Source organism: Alexandromys fortis, unplaced genomic scaffold (assembly GCF_014885135.2).
Source record: "Alexandromys fortis isolate MF-2015 unplaced genomic scaffold, M_Fortis_MF-2015_v1.1 scaffold_54, whole genome shotgun sequence".
Classification (NCBI taxonomy): Eukaryota; Metazoa; Chordata; class Mammalia; order Rodentia; family Cricetidae; genus Alexandromys; species Alexandromys fortis.
The window spans coordinates 3,106,153-3,127,761 of record NW_026067958.1 but is presented as its reverse complement, the minus strand read 5'-3'; the positions used below and the strand labels follow the sequence as shown (position 1 = coordinate 3,127,761).

Here is a 21,609-nt window from a genome sequence, read left to right as displayed (position 1 = left end):
CTTCGGCAACTGGATGGAAATTCTGACCTGTGCCGGGCCAGGTGAACAGCATCTGAGCAGGTGTCACTGTGATTTCTGGTCAAGGCAGCTCTGCCAACGGCTTTAATCCCTGCTCTAACTTCATTAGCTCTCTTCTGATTGCATTTACTTTTTAGACAGAGCCTCACTATGTAGTCCCAATAGGGCTAAATTTATTATGGTAGCCAGGCCAAACTCACTGCAATTCCTCTGCCTCAGCTCCGCCATACTGACGTTGTAAATGGGCACCGCTGTATCAGGCTTTATTACTTTCCTAATCACAGTGTCTTGGTTTTACCATGTAATTCATTCCTGGCCTTTACTGGTTTCCAGCACCACCTCTCTCTGCTGGCTTTGAGGGATCCAAAGTGCTAGTTTCTCAGGTTGCCTGATGGTGTAGGAGGTCTTTCAGTATTTGTGTTGCTTTCATTGGTTAACCATAAAGAAACTGATAGGGTACAACTTAGATAGGCGGAGAAGACAGAACTGTATTCTGGGAGGAAGAAAACAGCAGATAGAGCCATGCTACCATGAAGCTTCCAGGTCACACATGCTGAATCTTTCCCGGTAAGCCACGACCTCGTGGTGACATACAGATTATTAGAAATGGGTTGAATCAAGATGTGAGAGTTAGCCAATAAGAGGCTAGAGCTTATGGGCCAAGCAGTAATTTAATTAAGACAATCTCTGTGTGGTTATTTTGGGAGTTAAGCTAGCCAGGCAGTGGGATGCAGCCCACTCCTCCCTACTACAGCCTGACACAGGATTTATGGTGAATTCTTAGTGACTGACTACAGCCACTGCGTCTGTTTTACAATCACTGCATCTGTGGCTGACTGTGTCTGTTGTGTGCTCTGAATGAATTAAGTAAAAACTAGCAGGAGAAAGAAGACAGTAGCAGTTGTGTTTGGGCCAAAAAAGAAGATCCAGTAAAGTAACTTCACTGTCTTTTTGAATCACTCCAGCTTGGCAGAGACACATAGCTCAGTAACTTCTAGAAGAGGAGGAAGAGGAAAGGGGAAAGAGGAAGGGGAGGAAGAATATGGAGCAAGGAGGGAGAGGAGGAAGTGAAAGAGTAGGGGGAGGAGTAATTAGAAATGAAGGAGGAGGAAGAAAAAGTAGAAAGGGAGGAAGAGGAGAGGCAGGAAAAGAGGGAGGGGAAGGAGGAGGAGAAGGAGTGAAGGAGGCCGCAGAGGAGGAGGCTGTGAAAGGAGAGCTGTCTCACATGGAGTTTCAGCACCAGCATCCTGTTGAAACATGAGTTCATCTGACAGGAGCACAGTTGTTCACTGAGTAGGAAGCCACAGGACGGCACGTTTCTAAGGGGCAGCCACTGTTGCTGTTATTAGACACGCCAGCGATGCTGTAGCCCAGCAGTGTGAAGGTGCACTCATTTACAGATTAGCACGGAGGCACGACGCGATAAAATCTACAGGTATTCATTCAACTTCTATCCAAGTTTTCTAGGACCTGTGTGGCAAGTGGAGCTTTAGCTGTGAACATGTCGATTCTTCCAAGAAAAGGAGACCTTGCCAAGCTGGGGATGCCATGTGTTAGCCACACCATCAGATACAAGTCAACCAATTCAAATTGCATCTAATTCATGAAATCCAAAGAAAGCCTTTTATTATACCACAATTGCTCCTCACACCAGGTATGTATTCTTGACCTGTCGTCTTTATTCAGACAACAGAACTAGGTACTTACAGGGACCCGGAAGGCAGCAGTGCTCTCCTCGCTGGCAGAGCAGATGTGGTGGTCCTCCTAGTACTGATCAAACTCATCTTATAGAGTGGGGGCTGGGCCTGGGAGATCCCAGAGAACCCCTCACTTAAGACCCACACGTGAAAATATTTCTTTAAATTTTTAAAAAGTTAAATCATGTGGGTATGTGTGTATATATATTTGTCTGTGTGTGTTTCTGTGTGTGTCTGTGCATGGGTATGTATGTGTGTTTGTGTGTGGGTGTGTGAGTCTGTATGTGGGTATGTGTGTGTGTCTGTGTGAGGGTATGTGTGTGTGTGTTTGTGTGTAAGTCTGTATGTGGGTATGTATGTGTGGGTATGTGTGTGGGTATGTGTGTAGGTAGTGTGCGGGTATATGTATGTGAGTGCAGATGCAAGGGAAGAATGCATGCTTTACTGTTGGCCATCTCTCCAGCCCCCAATTCTTAGTAACTTGGTGTCACAAAATCCCCAGAAACACAGAAAATGCAATGTGCAGATCCTGAGCTGAGAAGTTTCACCAACAGTGTGGAGAGTTGCTCAAGAAGTAAATACCTTATATATTAGAATATAGATGAATGAATGAACAAGTAAGAGAATCAATAGAAATTAAGAAAAAAACAAACAGGAAAAAGTCATTGAATATGTAAAAAATCTGTGTATATCACATGTTGTCTAGAAAAACTGCCAGTTAGGGACAGAAAGGGAAAAATCCATAATGTACCCAGTGGAAGTCATGGCAAGGGAAAAAGTGATGATATTAGTCACATTCTGTTTCTGGGAGGTGGGTTTATTTCTGTCTACCTTTGGTTGAATTCATTCTCTATTATAATTCATACTCTACTAAGAGTATCATTAAATCTTTTTGTAGTTACAAAGATGTTGGCTCAAAATACTTTTTGAACTTTTGTAAGTTACAAAATTTGTGTCTCAAAAACTATCCTAAAACACAGAGAAGTGACTTATGTCTGGAGAAATACGTGCTGAACACCAGTGGAGACCACCGTTGTTGGCACGGCCCTGCCAAACTGCCCTTCTAACAGCCAGAAGAGCATGTGTTAGCTGATACTGCAATACCACACTCCTAAATAGATGAAAAAAATTAATCAAATTCTGATTCAAGAGCATTCTACTTAAATAATTTGAATTCAACATATACAATATGGCTCAATATTTTTATATGAGCCATAGTTAACAGTTTTAAAAAGTCAACTTCTCAGGATCTACTGTCGATTTCATATACTAGGAAATTTATTTGAAGTATAACCAACATGCGTGCAGGCAAATTACACTATATTAACTGGGGGGGGGGCTCATTTTAAGAGGTAATTTCTTTCCTAACCTGTTAGATTAGGGCATCATCACTAACTTTGAGGTGAGATGTTATACTTGTCTCCACCTCTGTTAATAATCTGTTCAAACAGGAAATCAGATACGTAAATGGTTCATTGCTCAAGAGCCCTTGCTGTTCTTCTCAGTCCCCAGCACCCACATGGGACAGCTCCAGGAGATCCAGCGCCCTCTTCTGGTCACTAGGCACATCTGCACTCATGTGCAGATATACACACATTAAATAAACACATCTTTTAAAACTATGAAATCATGTGTTGCATTGACCACATTTTTTGCCGATGTTAAAGCTGGCATAAATTAAATTTAGGCAAATCCCTTAAAGTTAACTTTGAAAAAAATGGGAAAATTTGTTCATTTCAAAATATCGTTACTCACTGTTGGAAGCCAGGATGCCAAAGATCATTGTAGCATTTCTTCTTACGACTTTGTCTTCGTGGGTAAGCAGTTTGGTCAGAGGCTCCACAGCTCCAAGTTCAAGGAGAGTTGCTTTATTCTCCTCACCTGACAGCCAGGTAGAACAAGACCACGTGTGAGTGCCTTGTATATCCCAGAAGCTCCAATTTGTGCGACTTCAGTTTCTTATTTGCCCTTTGCTTTCTCTCAGAACAAATCTAGGTGCTCCAGCACCCTGGATATTCACTTCTCTCTTTGTCTATCACATAGCATAGAATACCTTGACTCATCCTTCAGAGTTAAACAAATCTTGGGGTCTTCACGTGAAACTCAGTTGTTAGATTTAATTTGCTAGAGTTTTCTTTACAAATTCTTCACCCATGTTTAAGAGACATACTGAGCTAAAGATTGCCTCATTTTTGCTAGCTCACAGTTTCTGCTTGCTTCTTATTATTTTCTGTTCCATTGATTTGTTTTCAGATACCTCTTATATTTATCACTGACTTTGAGTTTAATTTCTCCTTTACCATTGCTTTCTTTAAAAAAAAAAAAAAAGCACTGAAGCTTAGTTTGAAACTTTTAAAATCTTATGTCTGTGTATGTGCGCGTGTGCATTTAGCATGTGAGGGCACGCACATGGATAGAAGTCAGACTTTACATGGGTCCTAGGGATTTAAACTCAGGACAGCACCCTTACCCAACCCCACTGAGTCAGCTCCCTGATGCTAAAGCTTCCTTTCTAACGTGGTGCAATAAAGGTTTGTCTGAAACTCGTTCACCAGCCCTCTATACGTTGTTATAGATTACCTCAATTTTCATGTTTATCCCCCTTTTTCTTTCACTCGTGAGTTACATAGGAGTATGTTGTTTACTTTCTGAGTGTTTAATGATTGCCCGGAATATCTGGTACTATTGATTTCTAATGTGATTCCTCTGCGGTTCAGAGATACATTTTTGAATATTTTAGAATTAAATTTTCTAAAATTAAACCCTTAAAATTTGGTTTGTCTTGTTTTATGCCTCACAATGCACTTTACTGAAGCAAGTGTTCTATGAGATGCTTTTGAGAAATAATGTTCACTCCACAGTTCTTAGAGAGCACTTTCAATACTAGATGAAACTCAGTAGTATCGATGGCCACATCTTCTATATTCTTATACATGTGGTCTATTCATTCTTTCATTTATTGATTTTTTTTTTTGAAAAAAGGATCTTGCATTCTCTCTCTGGGGAGTGTGTATGGATGCTTATCTCTCCTTATAATACCAGTTTCATGCATTTGGAAGTTCCTGTTTTAGGTCCTTAGCTAGGGAAGAGATTCTGCAGACTTTATGGGATTTGACCTCTTTATCATAATGAAATGACCTCTGACTCCTTTTGCTGTTTCTTTATCTTATTTTACTACTGCAACTCCAGGTTTATTTTATTTAGTCTTTTAATGGGTGATCTCTTTTCATCTTCTATTTGAGCCCTTATAGTCTAAGCATCTTTCTTGAAGGCAGCATGTAGTTTGGTTTTGATTTTTAATTCAATACAACACTCTCTCTCTCTCTCTGTTGTAAATTTTATTTAAATGGAATTTTATTCCACTGTAAAGGAAGATGAAACTATAAAATTAACATGAAAATGGACAGAACTAGAAAACCTTAAGTGAGGTAAGCCAGGATCAGCAAGTCAAACACTGTGTTCTCTCTTTTCACTCCTGTGTGGACCGTAGCCTCTAACTGTTACAGCTGCACATCCAAGCAGAAGGAAATATGGGTAAAAGCAAGGAAACTGGGAAAGGGCCAATGAGACAGAGCAAATGAAGTCTCTAAGGGAGGGGCTTTGGAAGACAACAGAACAAAGTCAGAATGGGGACTTCTGGGGAGTAAAAGGATATTTACTGTCTGGAAGGGAGCATAGAGATGGGGGGGGCTGGTCTTAAATTTTACCCTTCATATCAATATTGTTTATACACAGGGATATTTATTTTATACTTTGGGTTATGATCCAATGCAAGTTTATCTTACTGCTCAAATGGTGGCTCTTTTTGCTTCTGTGGCATTATTTCTTCTTGTTGGTTGATTGAATGAGTGAGTGAGTGGGTGAATGAGTGATGGGAAAGACAAGGGTGTTTACTGCATAGCCCAGGCTAGCTTTGCCTTTACAACCTTCTGCTTCCACCTCCCAAATCCTGAGATGACGGGCGTGCGCTTGACTCCTATGCTTTTCCCATAGTGAGTAGCCTAACTTCTCTATACTGTGACTGACCCTTGGACACCGAGTAAAGCATACAGGAAGATGCACTGCCTTCAAGTAGGGTGTTAATGTTCCCACGGGAAGTAAGCTACAGACTAGTGAAGAAGGTCCTAGCCTGCAGCAAATAGAAATGAGATAGAAAGACAAACTGAAGGAATCCAAACCTTTCAAAGCGAACTTATAGATGGCTTCACAGGCTTTGGCCAAGATCTCCTCCTCTGGAGAGTTGAGCATGAGCACCACAGTGGCTGCTTTTTTGCTTTCGATTGTGAGTGGGTCAAACTGAAATGAAAAAAGAAGAGTAACCAGGTTCACATGTTAAATGTCACAAAACAATGCACAGTGGTTTAAAATTTAAAGAAGTCACATTCCTGCAAAAAGATGTGGTCTCCACCCCGTAGGTGAAATAGAACGTTCCTATTTCAAAAGAAATCCCCGGGGCTGAAGAGCTGGCTCAGTAGTTAAGAGCACCGGCTGCTCTTCCAGGAGATCCCAGTTCAGTTTCCAGCACCTACACGGTGGCTCACAAGCTCTGTAATTCCAGTTTCAGGGGGTCTGATGTTTTCTTCCGGCCTTTGTGGGCACTGCATACATGTGGTGTACAGACATGCATGCAAGTGAAACACCTGAGCACATAGAATAAAATTAAAGAAAAAGTCTTAAAGACAGATCTCTGATTTCCAGAGCACAGTGAGAAGGGGAAAAAGGATTTGAATTACAGATGTGGTTTCTTAATTTGTCTCAGATAAGTTGCTGAAGCTTCTAGAATGCTGGTTCCTATTTCTGTGTTCTAGGGATAATGTGCATAACTGGAATAATCAAGGGAGGGTTAGAGAGGTTATGATGAAACACTTAACCCCTTGTCTGTCATATCACAGATGCTCACTGAAATAAAGATATATTGCTATTGTTCTAAGCCCTTGCACAAGAATCCTTGAGTATATCTGGTGCCCTGTCTCAACAGTCAATATGTATTCCAACTACCAGACTCTTAATGGAAAAGCAGGAATAACATATGTGAAAAGGAACAATGATAAAAAAGTGGGAAATGTATATAATAAGATACAAACTTGAGTAAGTTCTGGAAAGGGTATTGGTAGCATAGCACAGAGGAAAGCTGTAGGACTCTGAGACCTGTGTCAGGCCGAGTCTGGGCAATTCTTGTGTAGTGAAAACAAGCGAGACCAAATTCATAGCATTGGTGCTTTCTGGGGGCAAATTATGACACAGTTTTCTTCCATTTCCAGAGACGAATGGAGGAAGGAGTTCTGTTTATGATGCAGGTAAGTGGATTTCCAAGTGTGTTGAAATAGGAGCGGCAGCGCTGCGTCCCCGGCACCCAGCCGCCCGCATGGCTAGCTTATACCCAGAAATAATTACACGGAAACTGTATTCTTTCAAACACTGCCTGGCCCGGCTAGTTCCAGTTTTCCTATTGGTTAGCTCTTACATATTGTTCTAACCCATTTCTAATATTCTGTGTAGCCCACGAGCTAGCTTACCAGGGAGGATCTTAACCTGCGTCTGTCTGGAGCGGGAGAATCATGGCGACCCTTCCTCTAACCTTCTTTCTCCCAGAATTCTCTTCTGTATACTCCGCCTACCTAATTTTCTATCCAATAAAATGGGCCAAGGCAGTTTCTTTATTAGTAAGAAATCATTCCCACATCATTTCCCCTTTTTCCGTTTAAACAAAAAAGAAAGGCTTTAACTTTATCATAGTAAAATTACATATAACAAAACAGTTATCAAGTAAGAATTACAGTTACAATATTTATATCTATTTTATCTCTTACCATAACTAAGGAAAACTATAACTATTCATTCTTCAACTCTATCAAAGACTCCAGAAGGATATAATATTACCTATCAAACAAGAAATAAGAAAACCCTAGAAATGACAGAGACATCTCGCTGCCTGGACAGTCACCCAAAGTTCCTCTGTACCGTTGGGGCATCCATCTTCGGCCTACAGGCCCACAGTATCCAGCAGACATTTTCATCAAGCAGGAAATTCCAAAGACAGTTCAGTCACTTTTTGCTGTGTCCTGCAGAATGTCTCACAGACTCTTTCATGAAGCAGGAACCCCAAAAGGTCATCTCACCTTTAGGCAAGTTCAGCAGTCCTCTCTCTGCGGGTTCTCTGTGTCCAGTTTATGCAACAGTCCAGGCAAGAGCAGTTTCTTGCCCAAATGGCTATCAAACTCCATAAGGATTCTCTTCGATGCCCATCTTCCTCTTGAAATAGATTGGTGCTGCCAGGAGCAAATGTGTCTCATTGTCATGAAAAACCCTAAGTTATTAAAATATCTTAAATGCCATATTCTGCAGCCTTTGAAAGATATGAAGAATGCCTATCTAACTAAAATATCTCTCTATATATCTAGAAAATCTAACTAACATGACTACAAGCTTAAGTATTAGCGATGATTATCCATTAACAACCTATATTTCCTAATTATACATTACATTTTTAAATGAACTACACAATCACAATACCTTAATCAAGATCAAAAATACATATACATATAACAAAATTGACCTTAAAATCCATACCAATGCAAATTATTCATATCTATATCATATCCCCCTTTAAATGTAAAAGAACATTTATAAACAATATTTGGGAACATGGGCGTAGTTTTTTCTCTCCAAACTGCTTCCTGCTGAATGGGGGCGTCGTTAATTAGATCTTTCATGGTATAACCTGTGTGCCAGGGTCATCTCAGTTGGCAGTTGAGTGAAGTAATTTTTTGAGGGTGTTCACAGCAACCTTTCAGGAGGGCGTGGTCTATCATACCAAATTGGAATAGAAGAAATCCATAGGGTCTCATCCTCTGCAAAAACAAAAGAAGACCCTCTCCAAAGCATCATATCCTTAAATCCAAATTTTGAAATCGTAATACCCTTATATCCATTTTGGTTTAGCTTGGCAGCCCACGTAATGAAATGTCTCTCTGTACTTAGCTCCTTCACAGCCAAAAATTTTAAAGAAAACACAATGTACATAATCCAGACTCTCTGTGAATTTTCCATTTTTACGTGGCTTATTTTTCTTTATTTCTCTTAATCTATAACTATCTGTACTCTGTCTCTTTAAAGACTTTACCCTTTTTCTTTTTAAGACATTAACTTTATTCTTTATATTCTTTTTTTTCTCTTTTCCAAGCCTACGTACATTCATCCAACAGTGTCTGAATCTGTTTTATTGTGAATCTGTAATTTTTTACTATCCAGGAGCACTTTGTTTGGCGCCTTTAAATCACTAAGCACTTAAGAATCTAAGCTGTGACATTCCTAGGTCAAAAACAGGTACTGTATGCTGGCTCCGCCCAGTCCAACATGGCGGAGCCGCTCGTGCCTCTGATCCTTGCACATTGCACCAGTAGCATGGCGGAGCTGCTTGTGCCTCTGAGCTGTGGCACACAATGTCCCTTTTAAGGCACACAGCAGTCTAGTTGCCATCAAACAAATCGTAGCACTTTAATCCAAATGCTCCATTCATAAGCTCTGTCTCCCACCGGAGCCAGACAGAGATCACAATGGCGGCACAGCCCAGAAAGCCGGCATTTTAAAACAGCCAGTTTTTTCCTGCTGCCGAGTCAGGACAATTTCTTTGTGGCACGCAACCCAGAAACAGCAAAAAGCTGTCTTAAATTCTCTCTCTCTCCTTTTTAAGCCCTCTCAGGTTTTTAAGTGGATTTAGCCCATCACGTCTGGGCGCCATCTGTTGAAATAGGAGCGGCAGCGCTGCGTCCCCGGCACCCAGCCGCCCGCATGGCTAGCTTATACCCAGAAATAATTACACGGAAACTGTATTCTTTCAAACACTGCCTGGCCCGGCTAGTTCCAGTTTTCCTATTGGTTAGCTCTTACATATTGTTCTAACCCATTTCTAATATTCTGTGTAGCCCACGAGCTAGCTTACCAGGGAGGATCTTAACCTGCGTCTGTCTGGAGCGGGAGAATCATGGCGACCCTTCCTCTAACCTTCTTTCTCCCAGAATTCTCTTCTGTATACTCCGCCTACCTAATTTTCTATCCAATAAAATGGGCCAAGGCAGTTTCTTTATTAGTAAGAAATCATTCCCACATCACAAGTGCTAGTTGGTTCTCTGGGATGACTCTTCCTATTTGAACATCTCAGTAAGTTTGGGGATATAAGGTGACCTCATTGTGTGAAACGAGGTTAAAAAGGAAAGGGAAATGGACACTGGATGTAACCTAAAAGGTTGTATCAGTAATGGAAAAAAATCACACACAGGAGAAAAACATCTTGGATTTTTGAAAGATTTTTATATTCTTAGTTCACTCTGTGTGTGTGTGTGTGTGTGTGTGTGTGTGTGTGTGTGTATGTGTGTGTGTGTGCATGCGTGCAAATACATGGAAGGTCAAAGGACGGCTCAGAGGAGCAGGCGCTCCCCTATCATATGGATCTTGGGATTACACTCAGGTCATCAGGATGGGTGGCATGCTCCTTTATCTGCAAATGCCTTCTGCCAGATTTTAGGACAGTACTGTCTCAACATTGATAAAGAATTTCTGTGTCTGGTACCCAGGGGTAATAGATGATGCAGTAGGGACTCCCTGGAATCCCAGTGCTGGGAGGCAGACACAGGAGCAGCCTTGGGACTTTCTGGCCAAGTCAGTGCACCCCAGGTTCCTTGATGGACCCATCTCAAAAACTAGAGGTGAAAAACGATTGGAGAAAATAGCTGATGCTGGCCTCTAGCCTCCAAATTGATGAACAGCACATACATCTGGACACACACACATACACACACACTCATACAGACTTCTAGTTAATGGCAAGTGTGTAGTTAAATTCACAAGAAAACACCATGTTTCCCCAAAGTAATTCAGCCATTTTGCAATTCCACCATCAACGTACCTGTATGCAGCACAGTGTGTCTGCTTCATTAGGACTACTTTGTCTCTGTAGTGCTTTATATGATATGGATATTGATTTTTGGCAAAATTAATATTGTGTTTAAATATTTCATTTTTATGCAATAGAAATGTCCCTTTTTCATATTTTTAAAATTTGTGCTTTAAGATCATTTTCTTCTTAAAAATGAAAATTTTTATCATTATGAAATGCCACCTTGTCCTTTGATAAAAATGTTTGTTCTGTAATTATTATTTTGTTGGCTATATGGGCATTTTCTTATGATTAGCGTTTGTATGGCACATGTGTCTTTCTGTCCAACCTTAACTTATATGTATCCATATATCCTTAAAGTTTTCTTGAGTCTTGTCTTTTCATTAATTTGACAATCTCTCACCTTAAAGGCATTGCAACATTTATATGTAGTGTGCTATTGATATGGCTGAGTTTTATTGACCATCTTTCTGTTTCCACTTTCCCTAATCTATTCTTTTTCCTGTCTTCTTTTTTGGTAACTGATTTTTTTTTAGCTTTCTATTTTATTTCCTCTAATGACTTATTGGTTGTTTTTCTGATATAATTCACATTTTTTCATCATTTATTATTTTTAACAGCTGCTTAACATTATGAAAACTATGTAGTTGAGTATATAGATCTTTTTTTCTTGGTGATAGGGATGAAGAGAACTGAGCGGGCACTGGATTTTGCTATGGCAGGCACTTATTCTACATCCGGGTCAATGTCTACTTCAAGCCCATTTTTAAACCTTGTCATGGCAAATCCAGGAAAGCCTTTACCATTCGGCAAGGCTAGTCATACTATAGAGACCTTGTACTTCTGGAAACTCTGCCTGCTAATTCCCTAGAAACTCAATAAGACATTCTTATGAAAAATAGAATTCCCAGACTCATGTGAGCTCTAAAAATCCTTCAGTACATAGTAGTTCACACATGTTAATTCTCATGCACAGTTCCACCCAGACAGTTTACAACTTAAAGTCTCCAGGGGACCATTAACTGGACTTCTCTGCTGTTGGCCCTTTCTGGTTGGTTCTCTGTGCCCCAATCAAATCTCTTTTTATTTTGAAACAAAAAATAAACTTTCTTTAGATACTATCCACCCTCTGCCCTGCCATCCCTTTCAGGATCAAAAACATGGTGAAATGTTTCTTTTCTCCATTTTCTGCTGGCTTATCCAAGCTGAACTTAACTTTTATCAAATTTCAAAAGGACCATTTCTAAGGCTACCACCACCAGGGACTACCATGTCACCTGCCTCTTACCATTTCTTGATCATTTCATTGTTTTCCTTAATAAAGGTTGAAGCTATGGACCCCATGTTTTGTTGGGCCTCCTGAGTTCAGTTTGTGAAGTTAAGGTGATTTATGTGTGCACTGCCTTCTGATATCAGGAAACCTAAACCATCAACAGGCTTCAAAAGGTGCATTCTGTTTCGGAAATCACAGCGGAAGTATCTTGAATTTCTGTCCTACCCTCGTAAGGCTCCCTGACTGCTTGTCATTCTCTGAGGACCACAGCTGTGGGTAGACTTTAAACAGTTTTTCAACGTTCCAGCTGCCTATTCTTCCCAACATTTTGGGTCCACACTCAAAAAAGGCTTAACCCCATTTCAGATCTTTAATTTCCTAATATAAGTCTTCCTCGTGTCTTCTCTCTCACCTCTTCTTCTCTCTCCCTCCCCCTCTATGTGTATGAGTGTGTGTGTGGTGTGGTGTGTACACATTAGTGTGAGTGCATCTGGAGGCCAGGGTGTGATGGAAGTGTGTTTTATTAATCAGTTCTCACATTTTTGTTCTTTCTTTTGCAGGCTCTCTTACATTACACCCAAGCTCGCTGATCTGACTAGAGAGACTGCTAGCTATCGAGCTTCGGATCTACCCGTCTCCCCATCCTCTAGTGATCCCCACAGTACTGGAGTTATAGATGAGAGTCACCTTTGTGGGTTCTGGGGATCTGAATTCAGGTCCTCATGTTTGTGTACCATCACCAACTGAACCGTTTCCTAAGACCCTCCCTCCTTGCCTCCCTACTTTCCTCTCTCCCTTCCTCCCTTTTCCCTCCTTCTCTCCCTCCTTCCCTCCCTTCCTCTCTTCCTCCCTTCCTCCCTCTCTCTTTCTTTTTTGACATTAGCTTCCACTGTGTTGCCCAGATTGACCTTGAAACCCCAAACTCAAGGAACCCTTCTGCCTCAACCTCCAGAGTAGCTGAGACTACAGTCACACCATAAAGAACTAACTCTCAATCAGTATTTGACTATCTTAAAGCTTGTTTTATCAACTAACTCTGCAATGATTGCATGTGAGAATGCTATGACACCTACAGTCTTTAGAGAGAGTACATAAAAATCCATTGAAACAAGAGTGATAACTAAACACCATTTGATCTCTCCTGGAGGTTTAGTTAACCCTCTGATACGTTGCTGTGCCTTCCAGTCATCACTAGGAACAAGGCAGTATAGATCATGAGAAACATAAAGGAAGACGGAGGCCAGAGGAGCTACGCTCTAATGAGCAATTGTGTGGCAGAAATGCCGGTGCTTGGCAGACAGTGGAGGAGCTTGGCCTGGCATTTGTTTCTCCTGCGGGGCCTACAGTATTACAGGAATTCTTTATTTAAAAAGGTGCTGAGAATAAAATGATGACTGTAACAGAATGCCACACGACTAAATAAATAATACCGAGTTATAATCACAAAGCCCATCTGCTTCCCCGTGAGGTAGTCAGCCACCAGCAAGCTTGTTGTGAAATTACAATGTCACGCTCTGTATAAAATGAATGGTGAGCCAAAATTACCACAGAAAGAATGACAGTAAGCAGCAGCACCTGGCTAGGCTCTGCTCTTTAAGGCCAGTCTGTTGTGAGAGCTCTGAGGTGTACAGAGCCAGTCTCCCAGCTCCGGTAGGGAAATAACTGCCGTAAGAAATCGCTCTCCAGCAGAACTTCAGAGACAGTGGTGTTCCTCATTTTGCCTTTCAATATGGCACTCACAAGGCTCACTTTGCTTTGCTTTTGTTCATTCTTTTTAGACAGGGTCTCACTGTGTAGTCCAAGTTGACCTTAAAGTACTTGAGTCCTGATGTAGGCACACACCCCTGGGCCTGTGGGGCAGTTGGGGTGGTGGCTGGTGCTCAGCAGTATTCCAAGCACCTGGTGCTGTCTAGTGCTCATTGTTGGGAGTGGGTCTTCACCCTCTGAGCATCCTCCGTGAACCGCCTAGAGGTCTGGAAGTGGACCCAATGCACAAACGGGCAGAAGTGATTGGTAGAGAAGCCTTCATCATTACTCCATCATAAAGTATCATATATCTTGGTGGGCATCAGTGTGTGTGTGTGTGTGTGTGTGTGTGTGCGTGTAAGAGAGAGAGAGAGAGAGAGAGAGAGAGAGAGAGGAGTACTGAGGATTCCTACAATAACAAATATTTTTTTACTGAATTATATGTCAAGCCCTGAGAATTTCATATAATTTTTTTGGACTAATAACATAGCAATCCAAATGAGTCAGAGAGCCCAATTCCCATTTCAAAGATAAACAAAGCTGAAATAGTTTGGCCAAATTTGGCAATTTGGTCAAAGTGATTAATATAGTTTGTAAGGGGCCATAAGACAAAGCTTCCAGCCTGACCGTAGTGCTCTAATTTGGAGGGCAACTTTCTGTTGTGCTTTTCAATATTTGAAAACTTGGGAATTCCTCATCTCTGTTTGTGTTGCGTCTGATGACAAACATATCAAACATGTATTTAAGAAAGTCTCCAAAGTCAGTATCCTCAAAGGTCATTTTCTACAGTAATGTAGTCTTTCAGTAATTGATTAAAGTGAGCAGGTAAACCAAGTGTTTAAGAGTGAAAAGGGATGCCGGGTGATGGTGGCGCATGCCTTTAATCCCAGCACTCGGGAGGCAGAGGCAGGCGGATCTCTGTGAGTTCGAGACCAGCCTGGTCTACAGAGCTAGTGCCAGGACAGGCTCCAAAGCCACAGAGAAACCGTGTCTCAAACAAAACAAAACAAAAGAGTGAAAAGGGCTTTCTGTAAGGGGCCATGTTAATGCTTAACATGTGGAAGAGAAGGAGCCGATGACCCCAGACTACTTTCCAACTGGAAAATATAGAACATCTCATGTCCCAGACCACCAGCCGCTGCCATAAACAAATATGTAAGCACTGTAGCATGACTTCCCTTTATTTCTGAAAATTCTCTTGGATAATTCATATTAATGAGTGGCTAGTGAATCTAAACTTCAAGTATTTAAAAGAATACACTGAAACTCTGTTCATTAACTAGACTGTAAACATCCTATCTACATGCTGGAAAAACTGTAATCGCTGTTTAATTGTACTAATTAGATAATGACAATGTTGTACATGTTTGTTTATATTCTCTTAGGTTTCTCTGGCTAATCTTATCATTAGTCAGACTTTGGACTTCTGCCACCATGCATTCATGTGTACCGTGGGACATGCCAAACTGTCAGAACAATTGATTTTTTCAAACTGGTGGTTATTTACACCAGAAACTTACCACATCCTTAGGGGGAGGTTCAACTTCTTTCTTTATCTTTTTACCCATCCTAGAAAAAAAATATGCAAAAAGTATGAAAGTGTGATTTGCACATCTTAATTCGTACATCCATCATTTTTCTCAGTTATCTATGTTCTTTGGAGGAGGGCCATTTCTTCTTCACATTTTTTACCCAATTAAAGCTTGCAATGTACGTAGGGATTACTGCAAGTGCACAAACTGTTCTATATGCTCCTGTTGGAAGCACTGGTTTTGGAAGAACTTACTGATAAGACAGTTGAGCACCGCTGTTTTGCTCAGCTGAGAAAGGTGACTATATTTGTGAACTGACTTTCGACTAAGTGAGCAATAGCACAGCACTTTTACACATCACCTATGCTGGACTTGTGGTTAAGTCTTTGAAATTCACATGACATGCCACAAAGCAGCCATTTGTGCCCTTTTTTTTTTGCATGCAACTATGTCATGCACCTGCAGGTATCTAGCACATGATATGGATTCAATATTATGGAAATTGTTAGTTCTATTTTCCTGTGACTAATGCCTTGCTGAAAAGAAGTTACTGAAGTCTTGCGAGAAATCTCGGAAGGCATAAGATCCCTGAAAAGGCCCTTCAGTGTCAGAAGTAGTTCAGACTGCTTGTCAGGAGTCAAAAACTGCCCCAGGTCTTAAAGACCCTGAATGCACTGAATGCATCAAAAGGCCACATAACCACAGTAACTCAGGAGCTTTTAAAAGACATCAATTCCATGTGCCTAACTTGAGTTATAAGGCCTTTGAGAAACTGGGCAGGTGTATCCTATCCTGGGGTACCTTGTGCCTTATCCAGTATACTAAAATGTTAAAAGATACATTCTTCACTAAATATAACTTTGTACAAATATGTTTTAGGTTTATTTATTTTATACGTGGGGGTGTTGTGCCTTCATGTATGTGCACGGTGTGCTTTCCAGGTGCCTGAGGAGGTCAGAAGAGTGTGTGTCCCCTGATACTGGGTTACAGACTTTTGAGCAGCAGTGTGGACGATGATACTCAAACATGACCCTCTGCAAGGACAACGGATGCTCTTAACCCCTGAACCATATCCCCAGCATCTCGGACATCTCAGCAGTGTGGATGATGAGACTCACAACCCTCTGCAAGGACAACGGATGCTCCTAACCCCTGAACCATCCCTGGCCCCACAGCTTCATCAGGATTTGTCTTTGAAATTTCTCAGCAGCTATTATGAATGCCTGAAAATTCTTACAAGATGAGAAAACTATTTTCAAATGTATGGAGAAATAATATAAATACAACTCTAAAATACTTGTTTTCAATGTTCTTTCCATAGATTAGAGCCAACATTTTTCTCAAATTGCAAATATTCATACTTGCTTGAAAAGTACATAGGCCCTTTACTGTGAGCCTGTTTCATGTAGAGAAACACGTTGAAATAATTCCAGAACCCCGAGCAGCTATCAGAGAGTCAATTTCTAGGTGTGGAGCTAAGTTTGTAAGCAATTCTATGATATAGCAGCAGTTGCTATATATAGAATTATAACGGTTCTTTCTGAAGAAAACAGTTAAGTTACACCCACACAGCATTGTCTGTAGTTATCTCCGTTCTCCTCGTGCTATTGTCTCCTATTCCAGGGTAGGTTTTTTGAACAATAGAATAACGAAGGGTGCAGAGGATAAAGACACACAGCTTTGCAATCCTGGAAAGGATCCTGGGCAACACCATGAGGTTAGAGGTGGCTGACTTGGACCACTATATCGGGATAGCTCTTTGGGGGAGACTGGAGTAAACCACTAGTACAGGTGGGAACAACTAGCCACACAAGCTAATTTTTTGTTGTTGTTTATAAAGACTAGGCATTTCACCGTCGAGAATTGGGAAAACAAAGGATAGCACAATGAACAAAAGAAAATTCACCCAAAGATAAGCCCAGGTGGATTTGTGTTATTTTGCTACAGTTCCTTTGTGTGTGCGTGTTTTCTACGGTGATTTTAGCATCTTTCCCGAATTCTGCTGCCTATCATCAATTTCCTTACCTGGATCATTTCCCTAAGGGGCAAGTCCAAAACATTTCCATCTCCATTTCTCTCCCCAGCATCTTCAGTGGATCAGCACATCATTTAAATAATGCTTTCGAATCCATTACTCGTCTAGCCTCTCATTTCCAATTTTCTGGAATTATGGGCAAAGCTGCAATGAATGTCTTTAGAAATAAAAAATTTACCCACCTCTCAGTTTCTTTAGGAATATAAATATAGCTGGAAGAGAGCGGGATGAATGGGTTCTAAGTTCATTAAACTGATTATGGCAATGGATTTGACTTAAGATTGTGCCTTTCATAGCTATATTATCTCCCGATTTGTCTTTTGTATTCCACCCTCCCCCCCTTGCCGCCCCCTCAGTCTCTGAGTTTCAGGTATTCCCAAAGGTAGAAACTGGCTTTGAGCGGACTTAAAGCCGCAGAGAAGGGCTGGAGCAGGTAGACTCCTGCTTCAAGAGTCACTTACAGTCAAGTGACAGGGTCTTAGACCCCCACGTCCCTCTTGGAGCCTCGGGTTCTCCCTGTTAAGTGCCCGGTGCCGCTGGTACCTGCGGGTGCTGGCTGGGACAGCTCTTCAGGTGTCCCCTCACTTTGTCCCAGAGGGTCCCACCCTCAGGGCAGGTGAACAGCCAGGCCTGCCTTTACCTGGACGGAATCCCTAGGAGCAGCAGCCCCCTACACCTAACAAACTGCACTGGCCTTCGCGGGTCAGTGTTGTTTTTTCCTGGTTGCTAGGCGACACCAGGCTGCGCCTGCGTGCTCGGCCTGAAATTGGCTCTTAGCTCCAAGGCGCCCATTGTCTAGCGCCCAGGCGGCGATCAATCCTGCAGGAACCGTAATCGTGCCGTGGCAAAACTAACAAGTCTCAAACTCTCCTTCTCTCCCTCAATTCCTCAACCTCAGATATCCTTTCTAACTGCCCAATAAGGAAGATCCTGTTTGCTCTCTCGCCCCTGCCCCCAGCCACAGGCAGCAGAGAAGCCAACAGTTAATCGGAGCCTTCCCTTTCTTACTGGTTCCTTCCAATATTCACTGCCTCCACAGCCCAGGCCACCGCATTTGGCCCTGCAGATATGACTCTGGTTTTCCCTCCCAGTTTTTCTTCCACTCAGATGTTCTGGCTCTCCAGAAATCGATGCTCTGGTCTTATCCCTCCACTGCTCAAACGTCTGCATCTTTCTTCGGAAAACACAGCGATAACCCGAAGACTGGCTGCCCATTCTATCCTATTCCCTCTACTTTGTTTCCAGCCTTTCTTCTCCGTTCCCCGGTTTCCCCAAACTCCCTCCTCTGGCGTCTTCACACTCTACCTCCTCTCCTTTCCCAGCAACGCTTTCCAAAGCACCTGTTATCTGCCAGGTTGTATGCAACTCTCAGAACATTCTCTCATTTCTCCGTAACTCAGCTTGGTCAGGCACAACCACCAGTTATCTTGGGAGACAATCTCTTCACCCCTTCCACTCTCCTACCCAGCCTCGTTACCTCAGCCCTAACAGAGCTGGATCCTTCTTCCAGCTGCTGGTTTATTTCTCTACTCTCTCTCCACCATTTTAGTCACCTCACATCCAGATGTTTTCATATTTAACAACTATTTCTATCAAAGTACTTAAGATCTGGTGTCTCATGTGATTTCTATATTTTGCTTAGACCTTGACTGATATCTTAACTAATATAATTCATTGACTTTCTTTCTGTCTCCCAATAAGTATATAAATATAATAATTTCTTCTGTCCCTCACAAGAAAATAAAAACAAAATTAGAATTTCCTTCAGGCAGGGTCTAGCAAAATGGCTCAACGTGTAAAGGCGCTTGTGAAGCAAGCATGGAGACCTGAGTTTGGTGCCTGACTGCACGGACAGAATCAACTGCATGAAGTCTTCATCTGGCTTCCATATATGTGCCGTGGCACATGCCTTGCCCCCCCCCCACAAGCGCACACATCCACACACACACAGAAAGAGGGATAAAGACAGAAAGAAGGAAGGAAAGAGAAAATAAGTAATAAAAATTTAGAAACATTTTTTTCTTTATTACCAAGCTTTCCATTATTATTATAAAAAATATCTGAAATAATAAACATAAAATGGTAGATTTGTTTTGACTCATGATTCTGGAGGTGTCATCCTTTGGCTAGGGTGCTGCATCATAGAGACCTTTCACAAGCTAGGAGCCAAAAGCCAGACAGAAGAGGGTTACGGGATGTTTGATCACACTGTGAACCCCAAGACTGTGTTATTTACTGGAAAATGTTAAGTTAAATTCCTGGTTATTTGGAATGCACTGCCACTGATGTAATAAGTCAATCAAACCAAATTAATATATACAGGTTTATTCTGAGCAAAGCATTGGGTGGCCCCAGGGAAACTTGAGGCGAGAGATCACAAGGGAAACCCATGAGGTGGGGGCTTTTTAATGCCCTGGGGAGGCACTGGTAGTGGTCTTTCTTGAGGAAGGGGATGGAGTCTGGACTGAGGCAACTCCAGGTGAAGGGGTTTGGGGTGGAACTTCCACCCGAACAGGAAAACTTGCTTCTAGGTGTTGTGTGACTCCATCCTCGCACACACCTTTAATCCAAGAACTTTCTGCTTGAATATTGTAAACAGATTAAATGAAATCAACTATAGGTCAAGAGGCAGAGCAAGCAACCAGTTGACAGGAGAAAAAAAAAAGAACAGAGAGAGGAAGAGGAAGTCAGGAGGATGGAGAGAGATGCATAAGAAGTAGAAGGGAGAGACATCCGGTTGGAGTAGCTTTTGTTTGAGGCACAGGAGAAAGCTCTCTTTCTGGGAAGCCCATGGAGAAGGAAGCAGCTGGGTACTTTCTCTGCCTTTCTGACCTAACATGTTTTCACTGCGGCATCTGACTCCTGAGTCTTTATTGATAAAAATCAAATGATAGAGACGTAGTTAAAAACAACAGGATCCCTCTAAAATGTCCATGGGACCCTCCAATAACATGCCATTGTGGAGACCAAGTTTTTAACCCATGGGCCTTTGGGGAACATTTATAAAAGCCATAGCAAACTGTGTCTCTTGCTGTTCAATTATTTTTCTGCTCCCACTTATGGCTCTCCAGGAAATTAGTCTGAGCTATATACTTCCACGTTTTAACTTCCCATTCGAGTCTGTTTTTTCCCCAGCACTAACACTGCCTAGATCCATAGGATGTTTATTGGTCTTTGTGTTCTGATGTTGCTGTGCACATGACACTCTTAGCAGTTCCCTCAGGAAACTCTGGGCTTTCTGTGCTTCCCCCATCAGTTAAGGTCTTTTCTACACCCCCATACATGTTGATATTTTTCAGTAATATGTTTCTGACTCTCTCTCACACTGTATGCTTTATGTGTGTGTGTGTGTGTGTGTGTGTGTGTGTGTGTGTGTGCGGGGGGTGATCTTGCTTCTACCTGTGACTTCAATTGCTGTCTCTCCCCACAGCATCTAACTTTGATAATAAACTCTAGGCTCAAATCTTCTTTCTCTTGCTACATAGTTCACAGGCACCTTATATATCAACAAGATTCACCTAAATTCATAGTTTATCTGATAGAAACATGCTCTTTGATTTGTCTAAGGTAGCAATCTAGGGTTGCAACTTCTTTAGGGTCGATTGATACTTTCACAGCAGACATCTACATTATGACTCATAACAGTAGCAAAATTACAGTTATGAAGCAGCAGTGAAAAGACTTTTGTGGTTGGGGTTCACCACAATATGAGGAACTGTATTGAAGGTTTGCAGCATTAGGAAGGTTAAGAACCAGTGGCCCGGGGCACTGGTGCCCTCATACAGGAAACCTGACATTCATTCTCCTTCATGCTCAGCTATCAGATTCTAGATTTCTCAGATTTATCTCTTCACCCCCACAGCCCATGCCCAGAGTACTACCATCCTTTTCCTGGGTTCAAAAAGCCTTTCGATATGTCTCTAGCCCTGGAACCTCGACCTTGCTTCAGCTGCTCTTTTCCAGGGTGATCAAAGTCAACCCTGTAAGATGCAGTCTCCCCCACCCTCCACCACAGGATGGCATGCACCATGATTGGCATTTCAAAGCCCTTTGTATGCTGACTGACTCCGCCCTTTCGTAATAACTTCTCTTCACACCAAGAAATAGCAAGATGCACATAATTCTCAAACCCAGTGACGTTTTCTGTCCTTCACTCATTTAATCGGCCCTCTTTTTTCATATCGTCGTGATTTCTTTCAGAAAGTCTCCGTCAGCTTCCAGGCACCGAAACCATTCCTTGTTTTACACCAGCACTCTACCTCACACATGGGCTACGTCCCGTATTTTCACATGACATTATAAGTAGTGTGTGTGTCATCGCCAAACGGTCTTCAGAATGCTCATTTGGTAAATGTTTATCCTGAGCCAGAGTTGTGAGCGGTTAGTGTGAGTCACTAAGCCCTAGCCTCATC

The 21,609-nt window shown here is 41.9% G+C and overlaps 1 protein-coding gene across 10 annotated transcripts in view; it reads right to left on the bottom strand.

The window, feature by feature from the left end:
- Armc3 (armadillo repeat containing 3) overlaps window positions 1-21,609 on the bottom strand; it is a 102,169-nt gene that overhangs the window by 67,104 nt on the left and 13,456 nt on the right. For 4 of the 10 annotated variants that reach the window (XM_050152732.1, XM_050152738.1, XM_050152740.1 and 1 more), the window contains exons 1-5: window positions 17,659-17,889; window positions 17,188-17,323; window positions 15,151-15,199; window positions 5,894-6,011; window positions 3,471-3,596 (exon numbers count right to left, since the gene is read on the bottom strand). In XM_050152732.1, coding sequence (XP_050008689.1) covers window positions 3,471-3,596; window positions 5,894-6,011; window positions 15,151-15,198 — 292 coding nt within the window. In that variant the 5' untranslated portion in view covers window position 15,199; window positions 17,188-17,323; window positions 17,659-17,889. Of the gene's footprint in view, window positions 1-1,243; window positions 1,378-3,470; window positions 3,597-5,893; window positions 6,012-15,150; window positions 15,200-17,187; window positions 17,324-17,658; window positions 17,890-21,609 lie in introns of those variants that run through there. The other 6 variants (XM_050152735.1, XM_050152734.1, XM_050152733.1 and 3 more) reach the window with 5 other exon arrangements.